The sequence below is a fragment of the Kogia breviceps genome, chromosome 1, assembly GCF_026419965.1.
Source record: "Kogia breviceps isolate mKogBre1 chromosome 1, mKogBre1 haplotype 1, whole genome shotgun sequence".
NCBI lineage: Eukaryota > Metazoa > Chordata > Mammalia > Artiodactyla > Physeteridae > Kogia > Kogia breviceps.
The window spans coordinates 59,425,987-59,453,847 of NC_081310.1; the positions used below are offsets into that span (position 1 = coordinate 59,425,987).

General features: G+C 37.1%; 1 protein-coding gene across 3 annotated transcripts in view; it reads left to right on the forward strand.

Annotated features, from left to right (window-relative positions):
- INTS7 (integrator complex subunit 7) overlaps nucleotides 1-27,861 on the forward strand; it is an 88,826-nt gene that overhangs the window by 33,831 nt on the left and 27,134 nt on the right. For all 3 annotated transcript variants that reach the window (XM_059076073.2, XM_067032112.1, XM_067032115.1), the window contains exons 8-13: nucleotides 5,498-5,615; nucleotides 7,964-8,098; nucleotides 11,672-11,769; nucleotides 14,391-14,630; nucleotides 16,221-16,358; nucleotides 17,670-17,876. In XM_059076073.2, the coding sequence (XP_058932056.1) occupies nucleotides 5,498-5,615; nucleotides 7,964-8,098; nucleotides 11,672-11,769; nucleotides 14,391-14,630; nucleotides 16,221-16,358; nucleotides 17,670-17,876 (936 nt within the window). The remainder of the gene's footprint in view (nucleotides 1-5,497; nucleotides 5,616-7,963; nucleotides 8,099-11,671; nucleotides 11,770-14,390; nucleotides 14,631-16,220; nucleotides 16,359-17,669; nucleotides 17,877-27,861) is intronic.

Below are 27,861 nucleotides of genomic sequence, written 5' to 3' on the forward strand. Positions count from 1 at the left end.
AACATGAGAATTAGCTCTTTTAATAATCTTTTTCTTTTTGTAGTTAGTACAGTGGAGACATAGAAAATATAGAGGTATTATATCTCTGGCAGAGTACTTTTGTTTATTTTTAATTGAAGTATGGTTGACATACAATATTATATTAGTTTCAGGAATATAACATAGTGATTCAATATTTAAATACATCATGAAATGATCACCACAATAAATCTAATAACCATTTGTCCTCATACAGAGTTACTACAGTATTATTGACCATGTTTCTTATGCTGTACATCACATGCCGTGACTTATTATATGACTGAGAGTTTGTACCTCTTAATCCCCTTCACAGAGTACTTTTAACATGACATTTTTCTTTATTTTGAAGATTATCAACTTTTTGCCATGCTTTTCTGGAACACATCCCTGGTGGCCAGTCCCATTCTAGAGTAGAGGAGAAACCCCCATTTAGGAGCTGACCCAGAAAACAGTAATTCAGGACAGAGCCTCAGTTGAGCAGTGAGTTAAACCAGCCTGGAGAGAGAAATTCAGACCAAATAGTCAGTGACAGTGACAGTGGTGGTGTGTGAGAAAGGGGGCTCCATTTGAAGAGTTAGATTTTTCCTTTTTGTTCATTTGAAAAATGGTCCTGGTAAGAACAATTTTGTAATAGGTAACATCCTTGAAACAGAAACTTGAACCATATTTCATCGTTGAAATATGACTGATGTGCTATTTCTGGGGAACTTTAGTGTGCTCCATTAAGCTTACTACATTGAATTAATGGACCTTTAAACCAGTATGTAATTACAGAGAGCATTTTAGGTATCCAATACTGTGCAAAGTGACAGAAATGAGAAGATAACACTAGATAATGTTATAGATTTTCTAACACTTTGTTCAATTTTTTAAATGGTAAATCTTTTCTTCTTTAAAATTATTAATATCATCTTATGTAACATGTCTCAACCTTCTTGATTATCCCAAAAGGTTAAATATCTGTTATACATAGAGCACTTTATAAGACATAATTTTGATTATGTGTAAAATACAGGACAAAACCTATGGGGCTATTTGGTTAATAATTTTATTCCCAAGTACAAACTAACAGTACAAGGCAGAACAGTTTAGGCAGTAAAAAGTGGATAAATGGAAGTAGCCTATGTATTTAAATAAATAAATTAAAACTGTAATATTACCTAATGGCAATGACTTTTTTTTTCTTTTGTAAAAAAGTTTTCTTTTGAACTTCAAAAATAGCATCTATATCTGCTTTTATATCTTCATTCCCTACTCTTTAACACACTTGCTTATAGGTCTGTTTCCTTATTACTTTGCTTAGTTACTTAAAAGATCACCAGTGTTCTTCTTAATGCTAAATCCAGAGCCTTTTTCTGCCTTTATTATCTTTCCTTTTGATACATTGGACACTGTCAGTCTCCCCCTTCTTTGGTCCTTAACTGTCCTCACTTACTCTTCCCACTCTCTGAACTGCACCTTCTCTGGATTCTTCACTCCCCCTTTTCCTGAGAGTTGAATCTTTGAGTTAAATTCAGTCTAAGCTCTTTCTTCCATTTCTTCTCTGCCACTCTAAGGGCTTCCCTTAATATAAGCACATGCGTCCTCTAACAATCTAGTCCTCTTACCTGAGCTCAGTTGCTCTCCAGCATAGTAGCTTGCAGAGGTTGTGAAGTGCTTTGACTCTCAGTAGCTGTTTAATCTTACAGACAATAGATGTCACCGCCCACCTTTTATTTTAAACTTCACTTCCTTTCTTTGCCAATATATTCATGTGTCAAAATTCAAATGCTACAAAAGGCTATATAGTAAAATATTTCCCACTTTTCTGCCATCCACTCAGCTCCTTTGCCCAGTGGCAACCAGTGTCTAATTTTTAAAATGTTTTTCCAGAGATGTATAAATTCTGTATAAATCTTTACCCCCATTTTACAGACAAAGAAGTTGAGACTCAAAGATTTCAGTAATTGGCTCAGATCACAGAGATGGTGAGTGGCAAAGCCAGAATTCTAATGAGAGTCTTCCAGTTAAAAATCTGCGACATCTCAGATTCCAAATGCCTGGTGGATATTTCCTCTTGGGATTCATATCTCTTTTCTGTTTTCTGTTCTTACTCAAAAATTAGTTTATCCGCATAAATTCTCAGTCTTTGTAAATGGAACCAACATTCTCTGGTCATCAGTTTTGAAATTTTATAATAATAATTGAATCCTTCTTGTTCATTCCCTCATATACAGTCTCCTTCAAAATGTCTCTCATATTTATCCTCTACTCTCCATTCCTGCCCCCGAGTTCTAGTTCAGGCCATCACCAATCACCACCTGCCTGGATTACTGCCATAAGCTACAGGATGGCTCCTTACCTCTCAACTTGCTTTGTTAACTTGTTCTGTTTACCATTGCCAGAATAATCTTCCCAATGCTTTAGATGACGTTATTCCTTTCCAGTGGCTTCCTTTATCCTTTCTCATCCTGTTTAAATTACTCTGCCTAACATTCAAGGCCCTCTATAATCTGGCCTAATCTTCCCTACTCAATATTTCTCTCTCTTACCCTTCATGCCTTTTGGATATATCTCCTCTTACTGCAAATAAACACTTCATATTCTTGCCTTATTGCCCTGGTTCTTGTTTGTATCACATAGACTGTCTTCCCTTCCATTACCAAAAACCTACTTTGTGTTTCAAGTCCATTTCCATGCCTTCCACAGTAATGTTTGCTGCTGCTGCTATTTTTGTTATTAACTAAGTTTTTCTTTCAATTGAAAAAGTATACATGCACGTGATAAAAGAGTTCATAGGTGTGCAGTGAGAAAAATATAAGTGTCTTCCATCTCTTCCCCTCAGGTCTCCTCTGTAGAGGTGATCACTGTTACTAGTTTCTTAGGTATCCTTCCTGAATTTTTTCATTCACACGCAAGCATGTGTATGTCCCATCTTTTTTCTGTACAAATGCAAATATACTCTATGCATGTTAAGAACTTCTTGTCACTTAAGAATGCATCTTGGGGGGGCTTCCCTGGTGGCGCAGTGGTTAAGAACCCACCTGCCATTGCAGGGGACACAGGTTTGAGCCCTGGTCCCAGAGGATCCCACATGCCACAGAGCAACTAGGCCCGTGCGCCACAACTGCTGAGCCTGCTCTCTAGAGCCCGCAAGCCACAACTACTGAACCCGAGTGCCACAGCTGCTGAGGTTCATGGGCCTAGAGCCCATGCTCCACAACAAGAGAAACTGCCACAATGAGAATCCCGCCCACCGCAATGAAGAGTGGGCCCCGCTCACCACAATTAGAGAAGAGCCTGCACACATCAATGAAGACCTGACGCAGCCAAAAATACCATAAATTTTTTTTTTTAAATGCATCTTGGGAACATCTCATATTAGCACATAAATCTACTGTATTCTTTTACCAGCTGTGTGGTACTCTCTCTTTATTCCCAGTCCCCCACTGCTGGACGTCAGAGTTGTTTCCAGTATTTTTGCTGTTGCCATTTACATTGCTCCATTGACGAGTTTGTTAAAAGAAGTTGCCTTTGTGAACATAAATTTCTAAAAGAGGAATGTGGGGGCTCAGTGATATATATATGTTAAAAAAATTTTATATTTATTGCCAGTTACCCATCAATGAGATTTACACCCTTTTAGCTTTCTATCAGCAGTGTGTGAGTTCCTATTTCCCCCACACTGTTTTCAGTGTTATGTATTATTAAACTTTAATCTTGGCCAGATTGTTGAAAGCAACTCATTTTAATTTAACTTTTTCAAATTATGAGTGAGGTTTAATTTAACATCTTATATTTTAAAAGCATTTATATAAATTCTGTGAACTACTGATTTTTCTTTTGGGCTGCTTGCCTATTTATTACTAAGAACTTTTTATATATTAAGATTATTGGGCCTTTGTTGATCTTACATGATATAAGTTTTTTTCCCCAATTTTGGCACTTATCTTTTCACTTTTTCTGTTCCCATGTTAAATCTTAGTACTTTTTACAGTTTTGTTTTTCATTTGCTATAAAAAGGAAACAAGAATCAAGTTTTTTATCCAGATGACTGGCCAGTTGCCCTTGAACTGTGTATTGAATAGTCTCTGATTTGAAATGCCATTATCATATATTAAATTCTGTGTGTATTTGAATCTATTTCTGGGACCAGTTCTCTTTTGCTTTCTGTCCACAAGTAGGAAAAACTTATTTTATTCCTATAGGTTACATTTTAATATTTGGTAAGGCTTGTTTTGTTTGTCCTTATACTTTTTCAGAATTTTCTACATATTTTCTGATTTGTAAACAGGTTATCTAAGTTCTCCCCTCCCCCCAAGATTCTGTTGATATTTTTATCGGGGTCATATTAAATTTATTGTTTAACCCTTTCTGAAATTTTATTTCATTTTATTGAAGAATGTTTTCTTTCTTTTTAAAAAAATTTCTTATTTTTTTGGCCACACCATGTGGCCTGTGGATCTTAGTTCCCCAACCAGGGATCAGTCCCACGCCCCCTGCAGTGGAAGCACAGAGTCTTAACCACTGGACCGCCAGGGAAGTCCCTGAAATTTTATTTTTAATTGTTCCCCTAGTCTTTCAATTTTGCTCATTTTCTGAAACTTTGTCTTTTTGAGAGAATGGGAGTTGGTTTAATTTAACAGGACAGTTATTTGACCATTTACATTACATGCAGTAATGTTATAGAGTCCTAAGAGTAACTATACAGGATGAGCCAAGACTCACTGTACTAGGAACACATATTCAAGGTTAACTACAGTGAAAAAAAACCTAGCATCTTGATTTTGGTAATACTTCAGATCACCTTAGTCAAGAGTAGAGTAAATGACCTGAAATGAAGGAGGATAGCTCACTCACTTATTAGCTAGATAGAATGCTACACTCTCTTATTTAAAAAAAATATATATATATATATGTATATATACACACACACACACACACACACACACACATATATATGAACTAATATCTGTCAGGTAAGCAAAATATATTGGAGGTTCTGCTTGTGAGGACTAAATAGTACATAATTCATAGTGATCTTAATAAAAAGTCATTCATGATTACTTTATTTAATAAACTTTATTTTTTAGAATAGGTATAGATCTACAGAAAAATGGAGACTGTAGTACAAAGGACTCCCACATACCCACATCCAGTTTCCCCAATTATTGATATTTTACATGAGTATGGTATATTTGTTACACTCAGTGAACCAATATTGGTACATTATTATTATTAACCAAAGCTCTACTCTGTTCTGATTTCTTTAGTTTTTACCCAGTGTCTTTTTTTTGTTCCAGATCCCATGTAGGATACAACATTATATTTAGCTAATATGTCTCCTAAGGTTCCTCTTGGCTGTGGCAGTTTGAAGTTTTTTATCATGGAAAAAAGGATATAATTTTTCTAAAGGCTAGAAAATTTAAAACGAGTAGACAATTTTAAGGTATACTCATGTTTTAACTTCTGTATTCCTTTCTCTACTGCATTTCAGGCACTCTGTGAATGTGCCCTCCAGACTCCTTATGACAGCTTGAAACTTGGGATGTTGTCTGTTCTTTCCACGCTGTCAGGGACCATCGCCGTCAAACATTACTTCAGCATAGCTTCAGGTAAAGAGAAGAAAGGAGATAATATATGGATAACATGCTAATCCTTTATTCATATTGATATTTCAAGTCGTTTCCTCTGTAAAGCTTTAAATCAGGAAAGGTGTCTATTTCATATGGTTATATGTTAGGAATTTCTTTGAAAATGATTTCTTAACTAATTCCTAAGATAATGAAATCTTGCATCTTTGATCTTAACACTATAGTTTTTCTCGATTTGCCCTTTTTTGCATTATATGTGGATGAAACAGTATTTTTGAGGGTGCTTAAAATAGCTGGTTTGCTTTTGTATGTCTGACTTAAAATGCCCTTTGGATTTAAGTGTATTTCAAAGGCCAAGCGGTGGTGAATTTTAAAAGCAAATGTCATGTGCTTCCTTTTAGGCATATGTTATCCTTCTGGAAAATGATTAAAATAAAACTTTACCCCAGGTCAATAATGCTTTCCTAGTTGCCTGTTTAATATGATTTAACTCCAAAATGCGTTTGTTAATGCCCTGTGAGGAGCTTGCTTACATAGCAGACTTAAGGCTAAAGTTTTTTGTTGTTTTATACTCTTTGGAATGATGCACAAGAAATATAACATTAGGTGGATGAGGAAGACTTTTCTCTTACTGACTTTCTACCTTTTTCTGCTATTGGTTGAACCTTTTGAACACTGTGAATTTATCTTAGTAAATTGTTTCTGAGTAAAAAAATTGAAAATAATAATTTTATTCCAAAAACAATTGACATAGAAAAATGCTCACAAATATTATATTTTAAAAGTAGAAATTGGAAGTATCTACTTATCCTGATTATATATGAATTTTTAAATTGTATTGGTGTGCATGGGGGAAAAAGATTTTTTAAAGTATTCCTGAAAGTTAGTAATAAGGTCATGCTGGTTTGTGGGTTTGGGGATGATTTTTGTCTTTTTCTTTGGGTTTTTCTGTTTTTTTCCCCAAGTTTTCTTTAATATCTTGATGAGAAAAACAAAGGAAAAAAGTAAGTTCCAAAACATGTTTGTAAATTTATAGATGAGTCTGCATTGTCCATATCACGTGGGCAAGAAAAAGAATGGAGGAAATTACAATTTCCATGGTTTTGTAAAGAGAACTCATAGGTTCATCTTTCAAATGTTTTGCCTATTTAAAAAGCACTGAGGTTTTACCTAAGCTAGTACTTTTATGTCAAGCTGGAAATCAATAAGGTGACCATATGTCCCATATTGCCTGAGATAGTCTTGGTTTTTGCCTGTTGTTATTTATAATAGTGTCCTTTTCAAACCTCACAAAATATGATCGCCCTTGGTGTAAAAGATTGCAGTTGACAGGAATCATGGAAAAATAAGCAGGGGAAAGGAAGACAGGAATGAGAGACCCCGCTGAGAAGTTGAATGAGCTTTAATCTCCTGATTCTTCCTGAAGCTCACTCACTTATAACTGAGAGCTTCTCTACTATAAATAAAAACATTCACAACATAAACCTTATGTTACAGAATTTCAGGTGTGACTTTTAAAAGTTACTGCAACTATAGGATAGAACAACATGTAGAGCACAAGGCCAGTGCATAACTAACAGATTTTATGACTTCCATGGCAAAATGCTTAAAATCTTCAGGCTTCAGTTTCTTCTGTAAAAATAGGTTGTTGAATCAGATGATCCCCAGGTCCTTTCTAGCTCTAAAATAATAAATTCTTATATAAACCTTTTGTAGTATAACTATGTGCCAGCAATTGAAGTGGGAACAGCAAACTTAAAACTTTTGTTTCTCTCCTCTCTTGAATGTAAGGTTTTATTTGACAAGAAGCCTTGTAATGACTCCATTTTATTGAGAGATTATTTGAATGCCCAAGATACAATCTATAGTTGTTTTGGCTTTTGCTGTATTCTTTTTTTTTTTTTTTTTGCGGTACGCAGACCTCTCACTGTTGTGGCCTCTCCCGTTGAGAGGCACAGGCTTAGTGGCCATGGCTCATGGGCCCAGCCACTACCCGGCATGTGGGATCTTCCCAGACCGGGGCACGAACCCGCATCCCCTGCATCGGCAGGCGGACTCTCAACCACTGTGCCACCAGGGAAGCCCCTGCTGTATTCTTTAGTCAGTTTTTATTAATATTTTTGTGGGAAAGTATATTGATTTTAGATTTTAATCATTACAAAACTATTAGCATATACTTATTCTAGGTACCTTGACAGGAGAAAAAGAAATGGTGATGTATATTGATCATGGGGTAGAGGTAGAAAATTTTGTTGAAATTTATTGTTAGAGATTTTCTCTTGAAAATGATAAATATGAACCTCTAAAATGAACTGCTTTTGAACTCTATAAATGAAATAAATCTGTACTCCTTTTCTCTTCTTGTTTAGGAAATGTGGGTTCTTCCCCTAGATCCTCTGATTTAGTCAAATTAGCCCAAGAGTGCTGTTACCATAATAACAGGGGCATTGCAGCTCATGGAGTGAGAGTCCTAACTAATATTACTGTCTCTTGTCAAGAAAAAGGTAGGTTTGATCAAGACTGATATTATGTATAAACTTTTAGATTGGAGTTTGACCAGAATCCTGTGTGTATTTGGTTTTTTAATCCCTTATTATTTTTAGCCTGTGTGCTTTTATCTTTTGGTTGCCTCCTCTTGAATGTTCTTCGGGCAGATTTTCTCAAGACTGAGAAATCCTTTGGGGGAAAAAAAAAAATGGGGCTTCCCTGGTGGCGCAGTGGTTGAGAATCCACCTGCCAATGCAGGGGACATGGGTTTGAGCCCTGGTCCGGGAAGATCCCACGTGCCGCGGAGCAACTAAGCCATGCTCCATAACTACTGAGCCTGTGCTCTAGAGCCCGCAAGCCACAACTACTGAGCCCACGTGCCTAGAGCCCGTGCTCCGCAACAAGAGAAACCACCACAATGAGAAGCCTGCGCACCGCAATGAAGAGTAGCTCCCGCTCACCACAATTAGAAAAAGCCTGCGAGCAGCAGTAAAGACCCAACACAGCCAAAAATAAATAAATAAAATAAATAAATTTATTTTTTTTTTTAAATGAGGACTTTAGGATTGGGATTGCGGAATTGAAAGATTTTATGGAGCATTGCCCATTTCCTCCCATTGCTTACCTTTGCTTATAACTATCCAGTGGTATTAGTTTGTTCACCTGTAAAAAAAAAAAACCTAGAAAGTTTAGGGGAAAAAAAACATGAAGTTATCGAGTAGTTTAAATAACAGTTTCACCTAGGGGCAAATGAATTAACAGAGCAATGCAAATTAAATTTTCATGGAGTTTATCTCTAGGTATCTATAGCATTAAATGATTTGCACAATCAAGAAGGATGTGCATAGAAAATAATGCGTATATTTTATTGTATTCCTAACGTCTTTTGACCTAAACACTTAAAGAAGTTCATGCTGGTGTTCAAACACAGGAAGTGCATTTTGGATGTTTCATCTGTTTCAGTGCTTATTTTGATCTTTGTTAAGGATCAGCAGTCCCTCTTATCCCCACCAGGCTTCAGCACTGCTTGTTACTAATGCCTTTGTTTTCCTAGCAACCTGACCTTCACTGGACATTGTTTGCCAAGCCCCTACACTAACTCAGGAGACATTTCTTTAAGTTGTATGTTGATTCTGATTTGAATAACTAATCTTGTTTTATTTTTCCATAGTAATAAGTATTTTGTATCATTTAACACAGCAAATTGCTGTATGTCCTCAAAGCTGACATATTCATTTATTTATTTATTCATTCATTCATTTATTTTTGGCTGCATTGGGTCTTCATTGCAGTGTGCAGGCTTTCTCTAGTTGTGGTGAGCGGGAGATACTCGTCGTTGTGGTGCTCGGGCTTTTCATTGCGGTGGCTTCTCTTGTGGAGCACGGGCTCTAGGCGTGCAGGCTTCCATAGTTGTGGCATGCGAGCTCAGTAGTTGTGGCTCATAGGCTCTGAGCACAGGCTCAGTAGTTGTGGCACACAGGCTTAGTTGCTCCATGGCATGTGAGATCTTCTCGGACCAGGGCGCAAACCTGTGTCCCTACATTGGCAGGTGGATTCTTAACCACTGCGTCACCAGGGAAATCCCAAAGCTAACATACATTAACCTAAATGTGGTTAAGTAATTTATTCAGAACTTTCTAGAAACTTTAGAGAAATTTTAGCCCAAAGGTAGTGAAAAGATGATATAGTACTGATATTACATGAGATATCTAAAGGGTTCATTTCTTTATGATCTGACTTAAAACATTTATAAGATTAAGTGGGGTCTTGATTATTTCCTAAAAGTAGTTCCACTTTCGTGAGGAAGCTGCATCCTAGGTGAAAATGGACCTGCATAATTTATGTCTTGTTTGGAAGATTGACACATGGTACATGGTTTGCTAGTTTTTTCCTTAGCTAAGCTGGTGACACTGTTTCAGTTAGGCTTTATTTATACCTTTGTGGCTTTATATCTTGGTTTAATGTATGTGTGTGTATTTAAAAAAATATTAGTTTCAGGTGTACAACATAATGATTCAATATTTCTATATATTGTGAAATGATCACCACAATAAATCTAGTCACCATACATTGTCATTGTAAAGTTTTTTTTTCTTGTGATGAGAACTTTTAGGATCTACTCTCCTGACAATTTTCAAATATGCAGTACAGTATTATTGACTATAGTCACCAAGGTTTACATTACATTCCCATAACTTACTCATTTTATAACTGGAAGTTTGCACCTTTCCACCTCCTTCACCCATTTTGCCCACCCCCAACCTCCTACCCCCGGCCTCTGGCAACCACCAGTCTGTTCTCTGTATCTATGAGCTTGGTGTTACTTTGTTCTGGATTCCACATTTAAGTGAGATCATCAAGTATTTGGTTTTCTGTGTCTAACTTATTTCACTTAGCATAATGCCCTCAAGGTCCATCCATTGTCACAAATGACAGGATTTCCTTCTTTTTTAAAAACTGGCTAAGTAGGGCTTCCCTGGTGGCGCAGTGGTTGAGAGTCTGCCTGCTGATACAGGGGACACGTGTTCATGATTACCGCAAAAACAAAACAAAACAAAACAAAACATGAGAGTACACTTTTTTTTTTTTTTTTTTTTTTTTTGCGGTACGCGGGCCTCTCACCGCTGTGGCCTCTCCCGTTGCAGAGCACAGGCTCTGGACGCGCAGGCCCAGCGGCCATGACTCACGGGCCCAGCCGCTTCGCGACATGTGGGATCTTCCCGGACCGGGGCATGAACCCGTGTCCCCTGCATCGGCAGGCGGACTCTCAACCACTGTGCCACCAGAGAAGACCTACACATATCTTTTTGAGTTAATATTTTTGTCTTCTTCAGGTGCATACTCAAAAGTGGAATTGCTGGATCATATAATAGTTCTATTTTTAATTTTTTGAGGAACCTTCATACTGTTTTCTGTTGTGGCTACACCAATTTATATTCCCACCAACAGTACACAAGGGTTTCCTTTTCTTTACATCCTTGCCAACACTTGTTATTTCCTATCTTTTTTATAATAAACATTTTACAAGGTGTGAGGTGATCCTTCATTGTGATTTTGATTTGCATTTCCCTAATAATTAGTGATGTTAAGCATCTTTTCCTGTATCTGTTGCCTATCTGTATGTCATCTTTGGAAAGAAGTCTGTTCAGATTCTCTGTCCATTTTGTAATCAGATTGAGTTATTGTGCTGTTGAGTTGTATGAGTTCTTAATATATTTAAAATATTAACCCCTTATCAGATATATGATTTGCAAATATCTTCTCCCATTCAGCAGCTTGCCTTTTCATTTTGTTAATGGTTTTCTTCTCTGTGCAGAAGCTTTTTGGCTTGATACAATGTATATATTTTTATAATCTTCAATAAAGTAGTGTAAATATACAAGTCTAAAGATAGCCTTTGCATTTTAGAAGTAATGCCACATGTACTTTTTCAGGAAGGTTAGCTTTATGCATTGAAGTATTTCCTATGTTTTAGACTCCGTAATGTTTTCTTCTAAGTGTGTGTGTGTGTGTGTGTGTGTGTGTGTGTATGTGTGTGTATTTAATCTTCTCTGCTTGACCGCTAAAAAATATTAGTGTTTTTCCTATAGACCTTTTGGCACTGGAACAAGATGCTGTCTTTGGCCTGGAATCCCTTCTGGTACTTTGTAGTGAAGATGATAGCCCAGGTGCTCAAGCCACTTTAAAGGTGAAAACATCAGTTATTTTAATATAATGCCTGTCTTCATTACCTAAAGTGTGGATTGGCAATCTCTTTGTAAAGGTTCAGATAGTAAATATTTTAAGTTTTGCAGACAGTGCACTCTTTGTCACAACTGCTCAGTTCTACTATTGTAGGAAAAAGTAGCCATGGACAATGTGGTGTTTTTTTTTTTTGTTTTTTTTAAAAAAAAGGAAGGGTGACGGTGTGGCTGTGTTCCAATAAAATTTTATTTACAAAAACAGGGAGGATTTGGCCCAAGTGCAAGAGTTTGTCAACTCCTGTCTTAAACAAATATTTGCCCTTGATCTTCACTTTCAAAACTAGCATTTTGACTATTGTTATTCTAAAATATAGACGAGGTAAATGTTTGAGCTTTGGCCTATTTTGCTGTCAGTTGAAAGTATTTATTAAGTTGTAATAGATACATATGATGGTCCTAGATAATGTAAAGTTAAATAGACAGCTCCTGCACTTTTGAAGTTTATAATCTAAGGTAACACTGATAAGATCACAAAGAACTGATGAAATTACTGCAGTCAAACTCATAAATGTGTGTGTATTAATTTCTAGAGTATAGAAGCCCTAGTTTTAAGGGCTTTTCACTTTCACTTAATTATAGAATCATCTTAGAGGTAGTTAAAATTTTTTAAAATGAGACTATTATTGGATTGAAACATAAAATATAATTTTTGATGGTACAAAATAATTAAGAATTAATAGAAGTAAAAGGCTATTAAGTAGACATTGGAGAATATAAGAATTATAGCTTGTCTAAGGTATGGCTTGAGGGAAGTCATGACTTATTTTAGCATGTTAAGAAAAGGTATGATGTGGTCATAGTGATGTACAGTAAAGATACTAGTACCAGTAAATAAAAGCTGATAATCAAGGGGTGGTGAAGGAAGTAGGCAACATGTGATTGGCAAGTCCACAGAATCCCTTAGGAACCACAACACATTTATTTTAAAAGTTTAAAAAGAAAGGAAGAAAGCAAACCAAAACCTTTCCCACCAATCATAGGTGTCAGTAAAACACTGGACTCAGCACAGTGTGACATACATGGATGGTCAAGAAAAGTCCCTTTGTTGGAGGAGCTCTCCATAAGAGGATACTAATATTTATATAAGGGGTTGTAATACCAAGCAGAATGTCGCAAGTTCTCTGGTAGTATAAACAAAAGTGCAATTCTAATTGAGAGGACAGAGTGGGGAGTGATTAATTTCAACTAAGAATATTAGGGAAGACTTGAACAAGTAGATGTCATATGAATTAAGCCTTGAAAGATGGGGTAGAATTTCAGTATTGAGGAAGGATCATTTGAACCTGAGGGACCACTGTTATGAAAGACAGGAAAGCAGAAATGTACCTGTTATGTTGGAATAATGATAAGTAGCCGACTGTGGCTGGTTGATGTAAAGGGAGATTAGAAAGTAGTTTGTAGCTCGATCATGGGGGATATCAAATGTCAGGCTGAGGAACTTTGGCTTGATTCTGTAACTTTTGTTGTAGCTATTATTGTTATTTAAATATGTCTGTTATGTACCAAACTTTGTTGAAGGCTTGCATATACATCTTCCACTGTTTACAATAACCCTAACTAGTGAAATTTGTATTCCTCTTATGGTCATGAGGAAATTAAGTCTCAGAGAGATAAAATAACTTGTTCACAGACACTTAGTCAGTCAAGGGCAAGCTGACCTTAAACTCTGGGTCTGTCAGACCCTAAAGACATGATTATTCTTCCTAACACACTGAAAGCTACATGGCTGTAGCGTGAAGGATGAATTAATGGGCCCATCTTTTCAAGAGATTGGAATTAGGGAGACATTTATGTTGTAGTAGAGAGAATGAAAGGGAGCTAAATAGATGGGTATTAGAGACTTGACAAAAGTAGAAATGAGTAGGTTTAGCAACCTGTTGGCTATGTTAGTTAGAGGACTTCTGGGTTTTTAGTTTTGATGGCTGGGATATTAGGGATGTGATTAACTGGCCTGAATAGAAGCTCTGAGACCAACTGATATATAGATTTCTGTTGAGAAATAAGAGAAAATTAGAAGCCTCCTCCCCACTTCAGTGTGCCGAAGTCACCTAGGGCACCTTTTTTAAACTGCAAACTTTCAGTAACCCAAACACCAGAAAAAAAAAAAAAGTTTAATTCATTAAGTTTGGGATGGATAGGGCCCAAGAATCTATATTTTAATTAGCATCCTAGGAGGTGCCGTTATGGGTAAGTTTACAAACCACACTTTAGAAGCAGTTCTTGAAAAGTAATGAAAGTGCAGTAATATGACATTCAGTTTGGCATTTATTTGGCCTTTTCAGCATTATTCCTTATGATGTTCTTCTCAAGTCTTAGACTGAATAGTCTTAGATTAAAATGAGTGTTTAATGTACCATCCTGTCGTATTATTTTAGTTTTAAACATGGCACACTTGCAGATCTTAATATGGGATTCAATGTCATGTGTTTCTTATGAAGAAAAATGTCATGCCTACAAAAAACCCTTTTCCTTGATTTTTCCTAGTTACTTGTAGAGAGTTACTTTCTTTAAAGCTTCACTTCATACCTTCAGAATGTAACTGGTTCATTTTCCATTCAATATGCAGATCGCTCTGAATTGTATGGTGAAGTTGGCCAAGGGTAGGCCCCATCTCAGCCAGTCTGTAGTTGAGACCTTGTTGACTCAGTTGCACAGTGCTCAGGACGCTGCCCGGATCCTGATGTGCCACTGCCTGGCCGCCATTGCCATGCAGCTGCCTGTGTTGGGCGATGGAATGCTCGGTGACCTCATGGAGCTCTACAAGGTGATCGGACGATCAGCCACAGACAAGCAACAAGAACTTCTGGTAAGGAGCCACTTTTTGAACCTGCTGTGGACGAATAGGATCTGGTCTAGTGGGAATTACTTTCAGAATTCCACAGGTTAAAGTAATTAGCTAAGACCAAGGGCACGCCGAAGTCAAAATAGAGTTGGGACCTGGAGCTTTTTACCATTTCCGCTTTTGGTATAGAAAGCCCTATTTAGTTCACATGTGAAACTGCTTTCTTCCTAAGCCCTGTCAAATCAGCTTAGTGTAGCCAAAGCCTTCAATCTGATATTTTTGTTTTATTACAAAGGACAAAATGAAAATGAACGTGTTTTTCTTTTTTATACAAAGCAAATAAATAATGAACCAAACTGTGTATTGTACTTCCAAAAATGTAAGTTAAAGACCTAGTGATATCAGTGACCATAAATTAACCCAATTCCTGTTTGCCAATCCAGGACCTCTTTAGCTGTTTAGGATCCAGTTTAGGTTTCAGTACAATCCTGGGGCTGGGAAAGATACATGCTTAGAAAAAAACAGAAGGTGTAGAAGCTGGATAATAATGTTTAGTTGAAAGTTCTCCAGGGCTGAGAGTAGACTACGTTCTAAATATGCATAAATTATATGTAAGCTTTAAAGTAGCCACTCCATATTGTTTGTGATCATCTGACTTTATGGCTTGGGAAAAAAACTTAGTGAAATTACTTACTCAAGCCCATTTTATGTTTAATCTTGCAGGGGGCATTGTGTAACAGATTGCCCCCATTTCATCATTTGCTATCAGGAAAGGTTACCCAGATGACTTAAGTGGCAGTGGTCGTGAGAATCAGGCAGTTATCACAGTATGTATGGATCCTTGTATGTATCAGCTTTGGAATACTGAGAAGCAGTTAGCCAAGTTTATTTTTCATTGAAGCAGCATTTTCAATTAATGTTTTTTATTGCTTATTTCTTAGTACTACTTTAAAGCAACTTTAAATTATGAAACATAATATTCAAAAACACATAAGGAATAATATGATGAAAGCTTTTGCATCCATCACCTAGGTTAAGAAAAAAGTGTTACTAGTACACTTGACTTGTACCCCACTGTGTATCTCTCTGATAGTGTCGTCTTCCTTCCTATCAGGATAGGTAACCACTCTCCCGAATTTGGTGTTTGTCATTCCCATGCATGTTGTTATATATTTACTACCTTAGTATATATCCTAAGTGATATGCAATATTTTGGCATATTTTTAACTTTGTGTTCTCATACTGCATGTAATCTTTTGCATTTTACCTATTTTTGCCTGTTTTGTGTGAATCGTCTATACTGATCAGTGTATTTCTAGCTTATCCACTTCACTGCTCTATAGTATTTCATTTCAGTATTTCATTTCATTTCATAAACTATGATTATATCATAGTTTATCCATATTTATGGGCATTGTTTCTAATTATTTGCTGTTACACACAATGCTCTGAGCAAAGGAATAAAGTGGAAATTTTATAAATGTCAAAAGAAGATAAATTTTTTTCTTTTTTGATAGGCTGTAATTAGTTTTTCACCCTTTTGGGTAAAGTTATCTTTGACATTGCATAGAGTTAATGATCTTCTTGACTTTCTTACTTCTTGCTCGATGTTAGGTGAGCTTGGCCACTGTGATTTTTGTAGCCAGTCAGAAAGCACTGTCTGCTGAAGTAAAGGCAGTAATTAAGCAGCAGCTTGAAAGCGTCTCCAATGGATGGACTGTATACCGAATTGCCAGACAGGCATCCCGAATGGTATGTATTACTATTCTATGTGAAATGGATTGGTGAAAATGGCAGATTACGAACCTTAGGTTTGTGTGATTGTTACTCCTAGTCAAAACTAAAGATGAAGGTAGAAGTACTTTTTTTTTTTTTTAACGGTACGTGGGCCTCTCACTGTTGTGGCCTCTACCATTGCGGAGCACAGGCTCCAGACGCACAGGCTCAGCGGCCATGGCTCACGGGCCCAGCCGCTCCGTGGCATGTGGGATCTTCCTGGACTGGGGCACGAACCCGTGTCCCCTGCATTGGCAGGTGGACTCTCAACCACTGCACCACCAGGGAAGCCCAGAAGTACTTTTTAGTCATAGGATTAAAAGATGATGAAGGAAAGGACCTAATTTTTAACATATACACAGGGAATGGTATATATGTTGTTATGGGGAAGTTCCATGGGAATTCCAAAAATATGAGCTCTTTCTGGCTGTAGGTTGTTAGCAGCACTTTCATTTTGTCCTGTGCTCTCCTGTAAGCACAGCTCCCTCCCACCCACGTTTATATTCTCCCCTTTCGGTACACCATGTCGTTCTTCCCTTTCCCTCTCCAACTTTATCATTCTTATGTGGAAACAGGAAAGTTTTAGTATTCTGTTCCCTCTCAACCATATGGAAAGCCTAACTATTTTTATTAATTTTGTTTGAGAGGAAATACAGGGCTTGGATAGTATAGAAATTCTTTGGGGATAAGTCCAGAGAACAAAATTTGAGAAGCATTATTCTAGGTGATTGAAGCACATGTTCACATTTTGCAGTGTTTCTCAAATGGGAGAAGCACTATTGACAGGATATTTCTTTATTATACCCAAGTATCCAAGCACTGCAAGACAGTGAGAATCCCTCGCCCCCCCGGCATTAAAAGGCATTCACATCCTCCCACAACTACCCTTCCCTCAGTCATTTCCAGAGGGCGCAGTGCTCCTCTTGGTAATTGCTTGATGGAACTTAACTGGAGTTCTCCCCAGCCCACTAAATAGCTCATACAAAATGACCTACAATAAGTATTTATACTTTCTATATTTTGAACTAAAATTCTAGACATGGGTTATAGTTACTTCCATTCATTTTCTCTTTGGAACTGTTTTGGTAAAGAACTTCAGTCATTATGTTACATAAAAGCAGCTCAGCATGTTTTCTCTGAAGAAATACTTAGACTGAGTCTCACAGAGTTATAATGTGAGGAGTGATTGTTAAAACATATCCAAGGTTTAGGTTTCTTTTTTAGCTGCTACATCAACTAATTCAAGTGTAAGAACCTCATTATCCTCCCCCCGCTTTTTTTTCTTAGGGTAATCACGACATGGCCAGAGAGCTTTATCAGAGTTTGCTGACTCAGGTTGCCTCAGAACATTTCTACTTCTGGCTGAATAGTTTGAAAGAGTTCTCACATGCAGAACAGTGTCTCACTGGGTTGCAAGAGGAGAATTATTGTTCAGCACTTTCTTGCATTGCTGAGTCTTTAAAATTCTACCACAAAGGGATTGCTTCCTTAACGGTAAGTCTTCTTAATTCTCCCTCCGTGATGATGACTTGTGTGACAATGGTCTCCCTTTTCTTTTTGGGCTTATCCTCTTTTAACCTTGAAAAACCTGCTGATATATAAGTATTTGGCAGTATTAAAGTAATAAATAGTACATGGAAGTAGATCATTAACACCCCTCCCCCATTTTTTTAACATTTATAGATTGGTGAACATTTATCATTTTGTTTTTTTTTTTTTTTTGTGATACGCGGGCCTCTCACTGCTGTGGCCTCTCCCGCCGCGGAGCACAGGCTCCGGACGCGCAGGCCCAGCGGCCATGGCTCACGGGCCCAGCCGCTCCGCGGCATGTGGGATCCTCCCGGACCGGGGCATGAACCCGTGTCCCCCGCATCGGCAGGCGGACTCTCAACCACTGCGCCACCAGGGAAGCCCTATCATTTTGTTTTTATCAAGTTATCAGGTATATGTGTGAAGAGGATTGCTGAATCCATGCAGGAAGGATAAAGTGGAGATAGGATCCTCCCTTTCCAGACTCCTGTTAGTAAGACCCCAGCCTGGGTCACTGCTACCATCAAACATAAACCCTCCACCCCATCTCGTACCTGGCAACTACTCACTAATAAAGAAGAAATTATGAGGGATGCTAGTGTCTCACCCTTTATCCCACTGTTATATCCTCCTATTTCAAATTAACAGTCAGCCAGCTACTATTTCCATTTTTATTTATTTTTTGCCAAGAAAGAAAGGGTGTGGCAGAGAGAGCAGATCCTTACCATTTCCTTGAAACTAGTTATATTCCTAAGAATCTGTTCCCTAAAATGTGCATTTTCTGTATTAATGCAAGGACTTTTTCCCCTTAAGAGTAAAGAGTTTATGTAATCAGCATTAAACATGTTTAGAGTATTGTCACATGACTTTAAAAATTGTATATATTTAGATGGGGCCATAAAACTTTTGCTACCTGTTTTATATTTATCACATAATCTAAAATATTTTTAATGGTGGGCCATGCAAAGAGAAATGTTTCAAAGTAGAACAAAGAATAAACAGATGTCACAAAAGAGACAGACTATTCAGATTACTGTGGGTACATATCTTTTGAAGAATGATTTATTGATTAACTGCCATTTTAAAACAGGAATATAGGAATGGCTGCCCTCCATTTTAAGGGGTAGCATTGACTGCTGTGATTCTCTCCTCTTGATTATCCTAGGAAAAGATTGTTGTTGCCTATATCAGGCTAATAAATACCTCAGAAAATGAAAAAATACAGTTATTGCCTCCAATCAGTAGGGTAATTTCATTTTCTAGTTGATGTGGAACAGAAAATTGTTAATCATGCAGTACAGTAAATGGTAAGAACTGAAACAGGCTCACCAAACAGTGAGGCAGATAGAATTAATATTATGAAAAATCCTGTTGAATATTTAATAGTCTTTTAATGATTTGTGTGGTATGTGTGTTTAATGAGGCTTGGCAGTAATTAAGAACTGAATTCTGATGTAGGAAGAAAGTACCCAATTGACAGAAGGCCCTTGTCTTAGTCTCCGTTCTGCCATTAACACAGGCAAGGGCAGGTTATTGGGCCTCAAATCATCTTTTGAAATGAAGTTCCTTTATTCAACACTGTAAGCACTTGCTATGTGCCAGACAGTGCTTTGAGGATAAAAAGAAATCAAGAAATGATTCTCCACTTGAGAATAGTCTGAAGGGGAAGGCAGTATGATCTGTACAATCATTTGGAACTGCTCACATTTCTGATTGTACTATACAAAACAAAACTCAGGGTTTTGTTTTGTTTATGGTTTTTAGATAATCTGTTCATTTGACAAGAATGGATTTGATGGTAGCTTTCTATCTTTTTAACGAAGATGATTTGAGCATGAATTGCCCTTTTACTCTCTGACACATAAACGTTCTAATTTGAGGTTGTCAGCTATGAGGATTATACTTTTTACCTTCTTCAACCAAACTAAAGAGAAGTTAAAAATTCTGTGCTTATGGGGCCGCTATAGCGATGATGGGTGCCTAATTTCGCAGTGCAGTGATTAATGATAGTTATCTTGCTTCTTAGAAATAAAAATTGTAAGAAATGTTTGTATTAGTTTTCCATGCTGTGTAACAAATTACCACAAATTTAGTGGATTAAAACAACACCTATTTATTATTTTATGGTTTCTATGAGTCAGAAGTCCAGGCACGACTTAACTGGGTCCTCTGCTCATGTTGTCACAAAGTTGCAATCAAGGTGTCAGTCAGGGCCAGTCTTGTCTGAGGCCTGGGCTCAGGGTCTTCTTCTAAATTCGTGTAGTTTTGGGGCAGGATTTATTTCCTCACAGCTGTAAGGCTTGTGGAAGCTTCAGGGCCCACAGGAGAATCTCTTACCTTCAAGACCCTCTTTTAATGGACTCACCTGATGAGGCGAGATCTACCCAGAATAATCTTCCTTTTGATTAATATAAAGTCAGCTCATTAGGGACCTAAGTTACATCCTCAAAATCTATTACCTGTGTCATATTCCATTAGCTAGAAGCAAGTTACAGGTTCTACCCAAACCTTATGGGAGATTATATAAGGTGTGAAGACTGGGGCGGGGCGTGGGAGTGGCGGCATGAGTTAGAGGAACGATTTTAGCAATCTGCCTACAATGGTGGGTTTTAAATTTATTTTTTTATTTTATTAAATATTGAATAGGTATGATATCTACATATATATTATGTGAGGTATATAAAAATACCAAATATCCAAGTATACCTAGCACTCAGTTTAGGAAATGGGACATTACCATTTCCTTTAAAATTCATGTGTGCCCCTCCATGTTTGAATACCAGTTCCTACCTCATAAAGGTAAACACCATCCTGAATCTTTTTTTTTATGTTTGTTTGTTTGTTTATTTATTTTTGGCTGTGTTGGTCTCCATTGCGGTGTGCGGCCTTCCCATTGCCGTGGCTTCTCTTGTTGTGGAGCATAGGCTCTAGGTGCATGGGCTCAGTAGTTGTGGCACACAGGCTCAGTAGTTGTGGTGCACAGGCTTAGTTGCTCTGCAGCATGTGGGATCTTCCCGGACCAGGGCTTGAACCCGTATCCCCTGCATTGGCAGGCGGACTCTTAACCACTAACCACTGCGCCATCAGGGAAGTCCCCATCCTGAATCTTCTATGTACCATTCCCTTGCCTTTCTTTACAATTTTAACGTGCTTTTCTTTAACTCTTAAGGTATTGTTTTATGTTGCTTGTTTTTGAATTTTATATAAAAAGGAATCATGTATTTTTCTTTGACTTGCTTTGGTTTTCTAAATTATATTCCTAAGATTCATCCATCTTGTTGCATAAAGCTTTAGGTCAGTTTCACTGCTGTATACCCATGTATTATATGATTATATGTCAATTTATTTTCCCATTCTAATGTTGATGGAAATTTTGATTTTTCCAGTTTTTTGTTTTTAAAACATTACTGCTGTGAACGTTCTTGGACATATTTTGCTGCACCTATGTAAAGGTTTCTCTAGGATACTGATTCTCAACTGAGGATGATTTTAGCTCCATTTGGCAATGTTGGAGACACTTAAGGTTATCACAACTTGCCAAGGTGTTAGTGGCATTTAGTGGGTAAAGACCAAAGATGCTGCTGAACATCCAGCAATGCACAGGACAACTCCCCTCAACAAAGAATTATTTGGTCCAAAATGTCACTAGTATACTGAGATTGAAAACCCTTCTCTAGGGCAGTACTCAGTCAGAACTATGTATCTGCCCCCTGCTCCCATTTAGAAATGAGTGAGGATGTTTCTGTTTGTCCCAGTGATAGAGAGGTTGGAGGGACTGCTGTTGGCCTAATTAATGGTCAGTGGCTGGAGATGCTTAATCTCCAGAAATGCTGAGGATACTCCTGCCCCTATTAAGAGATACTGATCTAAAATACTACCTTGGAGTGGAATTGCATAAGGTATATACATCTTCAATTGACTACCTAATACCAGGAGTTTTTCCATAGTGGTTTTACAAATTTACAATCCTTCCAGTAGTGTATAAGAGTTCCTGTTATTCTACATTTTACCCCTCACTTGGTATGTTCTGGAAGTTATGACTGGAGTTTCCCAAATTACTAATACAATTAAACTTTATATATCTATATATTTGAGGTATGATTAATATATAACATTGTATTAGTTTCAGATGTGCAACACGACTCGATATTTGTGTATATTGTGAAATCACTACAGTAAGTATAGTGACAGTTAACATCTGTCACATACATAGTTAGAAAATTTTTTTTTCTTGTGAAGAGGACTTTTAAGATCTACTCTTTTAGCAACTTTCAAATATTCAATATAGGTTTGTTTTTTTGTGTGTGTGGTATGCGGGCTTCTCACTGTGGTGGCCTCTCCCGTTGCAGAGCACAGGCTCCGGACGCGCAGGCTCAGCAGCCATGGCTCACGGGCCCAGCCGCTCTGCGGCATGTGGGATCTCCCTGGACCGGGGCACAAACCTGTATCTCCTGCATCGGCAGGCGGACTCTGAACCACTGCGCCACCAGGGAACCCCACAATATAGCATTTTTTAAATTTATTTTTCTTCCAGTTTTACTGAGATATAATTGACATACAGCACTGTATAAATTTAACATGTACAACATAATGATTGACATAGATACGTCATGAAATGATTACCATAATGGGGTTAGTGAACATCCATCATCTCATATAAATACAACATTAAAGAGATAGAAAAAACAACTTTTTTTCTTGTGGTGAGAACTCAGGATTTTACTCTCAACAACTTTCATATATATCATACAACAGTGTTAGTTATCTTTATTGTGTTGTATTTATATCCTTATATTGTTATATCCTTAGGACTTACTTATAACTAGAATTCTGTACCATTTGACTACCTTCGTTCAGTTCTCCCTCCCAGCCCCCACCCAGCCTTCTACCTCTGGTAGCCACAAATTTGATCTATTCTTCTATGAATTTGTTTGTTCATTTACATTGAATGACCTATGAAATTTAGTTCCTAATGCGCAGCATACTGATTCAGTATTTGTGTATATTTCACAATGATACTATATGATAAGTCTAGTTGTCATCTGTCACCATACAAAGATGTTACGTAATTATTGGCTATATTCCCCATATGGTACATTACATACCTGTGGCTCATTTATTTTGTAATTGATAGTTTATACCTCTTAATCTCCCTTAGCAGTTTGGTCTCCCCACCCTCTTCCCCTCTGACAACCACCTCTTCTGTCTGTGACTCTCTTTCTGTTTAGTTATGTTTGTTCATTTGTTTTGTTTTTTAGGTTCCACATATAAGTTAAATCATACAGTATTTGTCTTCGTCTGTCTGACTTATTTCACTTAGCCTAATATCCTCTTGGTCCATCAGTGTTGTCACAAATGGCAAGATTTCATTCTTTTTTATGGCTAATATTCCATTGTGTGTATGTGTGTGTGTGTGTGTGTGTATATATATATATATATATATATATATATATATATATATATATGCCACATCTCCTTTTTCCATTTGTCTCTTGATGGGGACTTAAGTGGCTTCTGTATCTTGGCTATTGTAAATAATACTGCAATGAACATAGGGATGCATATGTCTTTTTAAATTAGTGTTTTTATTTTCTTTGGATAAAAACCCAGAAGTGGAATTGTTGGATCATGTGGTAGTTCTGTTTTTAATTTTTGAGGAACTTTCATACTGTTCTCCATAGTGGCTGTACCAATTTATATTCCCACCAGAAGTGCACAAGTTTCCCTTTTCTCCACATCCTCTCCAACACTTGTTACTTGTGGTCTTTTTGATGGTAGCCATTCTGACAGGTGTGAGGTGATATCTCATTGTGGTTTTGATTTGAATTTCCCTGGATGAGCATCTTTTTGTGTGCCTTTTGACCATCTGTATGTCTTCCTTGGAAAAATGTCTATTTAGGTCCTCTGCCCATTTTTAATTGGATTTTTTGCTTTTTTAAAATGTTGAGTTGTTTGAGTTCTCTGTATATTTTGTATATTAACCCCTTGTTAGGTATATTGTTTCCAAATATCCCATTCAGTAGGCAGCCTTTTTGTTTTGTTGATAGTTTCCTTTGCTATGCAAAAGCTTTTTTAGTTTGATGTAGTCCCATCTGTTTATTTTTGCTTTTGTTTCCCTTGCCTGAGGAGGCATAACCAAAAAAATATTGCTAGATAAGACAGAGGATACTTAGCTCAATAAGACAGTATTCTGTCAAAGAGTGTACTTCCTATGTTTTCTTCTAGAAATTTTATGGTTTTAGGTCTTACATTTAAGTCTTTAACCCATTTCGAGTTTATTTTTGTATGTAATGTGAAAAAGGAGTCCAATTTGATTCTTTTGCATGTAGCAGTCCAGTTTTCCTAACATTATTTATTGAAGATGCTGTCTTTTCCTCATTGTATATTATTGCGCCCTTTGTTGTAGATTAATTGACCATATATGTATGGGTTTATTTCAAGGCTCTCTATTCTGTTCCATTCATCTATGTGTCTGTTTTTGTGCCAAAACCATACTGTTTTGATTACTTTAGTTTTGTAGTAGAGTTTTAAATCAGAGAGTGTGATACGTCCACCTTTGTTCTTCTTTCTCAAGATTGTTTTGGCTGTTTGGGGTCCTGTAAGGTTTCCATATGAATTTTAGAATTATGTGTTCTAGTTCTGTGAAAACTGCCATTTGATTTTTTTTTTTTTTTTTTTTTTTTTTTTTTGTGGTACGCGGGCCTCTCACTGTTGTGGCCTCTCCCGTTGCGGAGCACAGGCTCCGGACGCGCAGGCTCAGCAGCCATGGCTCACGGGCCCAGCCGCTCCGCGGCACGTGGGATCTTCCCAGACCGGGGCATGAACCCGTGTCCCCTGCATCGGCAGGCGGATTCTCAACCACTGTGCCACCAGGGAAGCCCAGCCATTTGATATTTTGATGGGGATTGCATTGAATTTTGTAGATTGCCTTGGGTAGTATAGGCATTTTAACAATATTAATTCTTCCAAGCTATGAGCATAGCATATCTTTGCAGTTTTTGGTGTCATCATCAGTTTCTTACAGTTTTCTGCGTACAGGTCTTTTCCCTCCTTAGATTTATCCCCAGGTATTTTAAATTCTTTTTGATGTGATTATAAATGGTATTGTTTTCTTTATTTCTTTTTCTGATAGTTTGTTTTTTAGTGTATAGAAACAGAACAGATTTCTGTGTATTATTAATCTTGTATCCTGCAACTTTATTGAATTCATTGATGAGTTCCTGTAGCTTTTTGGTAGTGTCTTTAGGATTTTCTATATATAATATCATATCATCTGCAAACAGGGACATTTTTACTTCTTCCTCTCCAACTTGGATTCCTTTTATTTCTTTTTCTTGCCTGATTGCTGTGGCTAGGACTTCTAATACTATATTGGATAAAAATGGTGAGAGTGGCATTCTTGTCTTGTTCCTGATCTTAGAGGAAATGCTTTCAGCTTTCCACCATTGAGTGGAGAACAAGCTGTGGGCTTGTCATATATGACCTTTATTATGCTTAGGTATATTCCCTTTATACCCACTTTGTGGAGAGTTTTCATCATAAATGGATGTTGAATTATGTCAAAAAGCCTTTTCTGGATCTGTTGAGATGATCATATGGTTTTGATTCTTCAGTTTGTTAATATGGTGTATAACATTGATTTTTGAACCATTCTTGCATCCCTGGCATAAACCTCACCTGATCATGGTGTATGATCCTCGTAATGTATTGTTGGATTCAGTTTGCTAATATGTTATCGAGGATTTTTGCATCTGTGTTCATAAGTGGTATTGGCCTGTAATTTTCTTTTTTTTGTGGTATATTTGTCAGGTTTTGGTATCAGATGGTGCCAGCCTCATAGAATGAGTTCAGAAGCATTTCTTCCTCTGCAGTTAGGAATAATTTGAGAAGGATAGGTGTTAATTATTTTCAAAATGTTTGGTAAAATTCACCTGTAAAGTTATCTGGTGCCGGACTTTTGTTTGTCGGCAGTTTTTTAAATTACTCATTCAGTTGCATTACTGATAATTGGTCTGTTCTTATTTTCTATTTCTTCCTGATTCAGTCGGGCAATTGTACATTTCTAGGAATTTGTCCATTTCTTCTAGGTTGTCCCTTTTATTGTGTATAATTGTTCATAGGAATCTCTTATGATCCTTTATATTTCTATGGTGTGGGTTGTAACTTCTTTTTCATTTCTTATTCTGTTGATTTGGGCCTTTCTTTTTTTTCTTGATGAGTCTGGTGAAAGGTTTGTCAATTTTGTTTATCTTTTCAGAGAACCAGCTGTAAGTTTCATTGTCTTTTCCATTGTTTTTTTAGTCTCTATTTCATTTATTTCTGCTCTGATCTTTTCCTTCTATGATTTCTTTTGTGTGTGCCTTTTAAGAGTGGAGTCTCTATTTTCCACAGCCCTCTGGCTCCCCCCAAAATAAGCCCTGCTGGCCTTCAAAGCCAAACATTCTAGGGGCTCCCAACTGGGAAGCCCAGTCCTGGCTGGGACTCAAAGCCCTTGCTTTTTGAGGAGAACCTCTGCAGTTTGTAATTAGCCTCCCATTTGTTGGTCACCAACCTGGGGTATGGGTCTTGACTATACCATATTTCCACCCCTCCTACCCATCTCTCTGTGGTTCCTTTTTTACATCTCTAGCTGTAGAAGTTCTTTTCTGCTAGTCTTCGGGTCACTTTCATTGATATTTGGTCTGTAAATGGTTATAATTTTGATGTGCCTGTGGGAGATTAGCTCAGGGTCCTTCTACTCTGCTATCTTTACCACTCCCTCACAATATAGTCACCATGCTGTGCATTACATCCCCATAACTCATTTATTTTATAACTGTACTTTTTGACCCCATTCACCCAGTTCATGCACTTCCCAACCCCCACCTCTGGCAACCATCTATCTGTTCTCTGTATCTATGAGCTTGGTTTTTGTTTTTGTTTTTAGATTCTACATATAAGTGAGATCATTTGGTAATTGTCTTTCTCTGTCTGACTTATTTCACTTAGCATAATACCATTTAGATCCATTTGTGTTGTTACAGATGGCAAGATTTTATTATTTTTCATGGCTGAATAATACTCCATTTTGTGTATATATCCCACATTTTCTTTATTTATGTATCAGTGGACATTTAGATTGTTTCCATATCTTGGCTATTGTAAATAGTGCTGCAGTGAATATGGAGGCACAGATATCTTCTTGAGTTAGTATTATTGTTTTCTTCAGATAAATACCCAGAAGTGGAATTATAGAACCATATGGTAGTTCTGTTTTTAATTTTTGAGGGACTTCCATACTGTTTTCCATAGTGGCTGCACTAATTTACATTTCTACCAGTAGTGCACCAGGATTCCCTTTTTTCCACATCTTTGCCAACACTTGTTATTTCTTGTTTTTTTGATAATAGCCATTATAACAGGTGTGAGTTGATTTTTGTGCTTGTGGTTTTGATTTGCATTTCCCTGATGATTAGTGATGTTGAGCCTATAGGCCATCTGTATGTCTTTGGAAAAATGCCTATTCAGATCTCTGCCCATTTTTAAATTGGATTATTTGTTGTTGTTGTTTTACTATTGACTTGTATGAGTTTTTAAATGTATTTTAGATATTAACCCCTTACTGGATACATGATTTGCAAATATTTTCTCCCATTCATTAGGTTGCCTTTTCATTTTGGATGTTCTAGATACCAATCTTTTGTAGGTTATATGAGTTGCAACTATTATCTTCTGATTTGTGGCTTTTTATCACTTTAAGAAATGTTTTCCCTTCAAGTCACTACCTTTACCTTTCTCTGTAGAAATCACTTTTGATTTCTAAAACTATAGATTAGTCTTGCCTTGTTTTTCATTATTATTTAAGGAATCATGCAGTATTATGCCTTTGATTCTAGCTTCTTTGCTCAGCTTTATATTCGTGTGATGCATTCATGCTTTTTGTTGCATATTGCAATAGTTTGTTCATTTT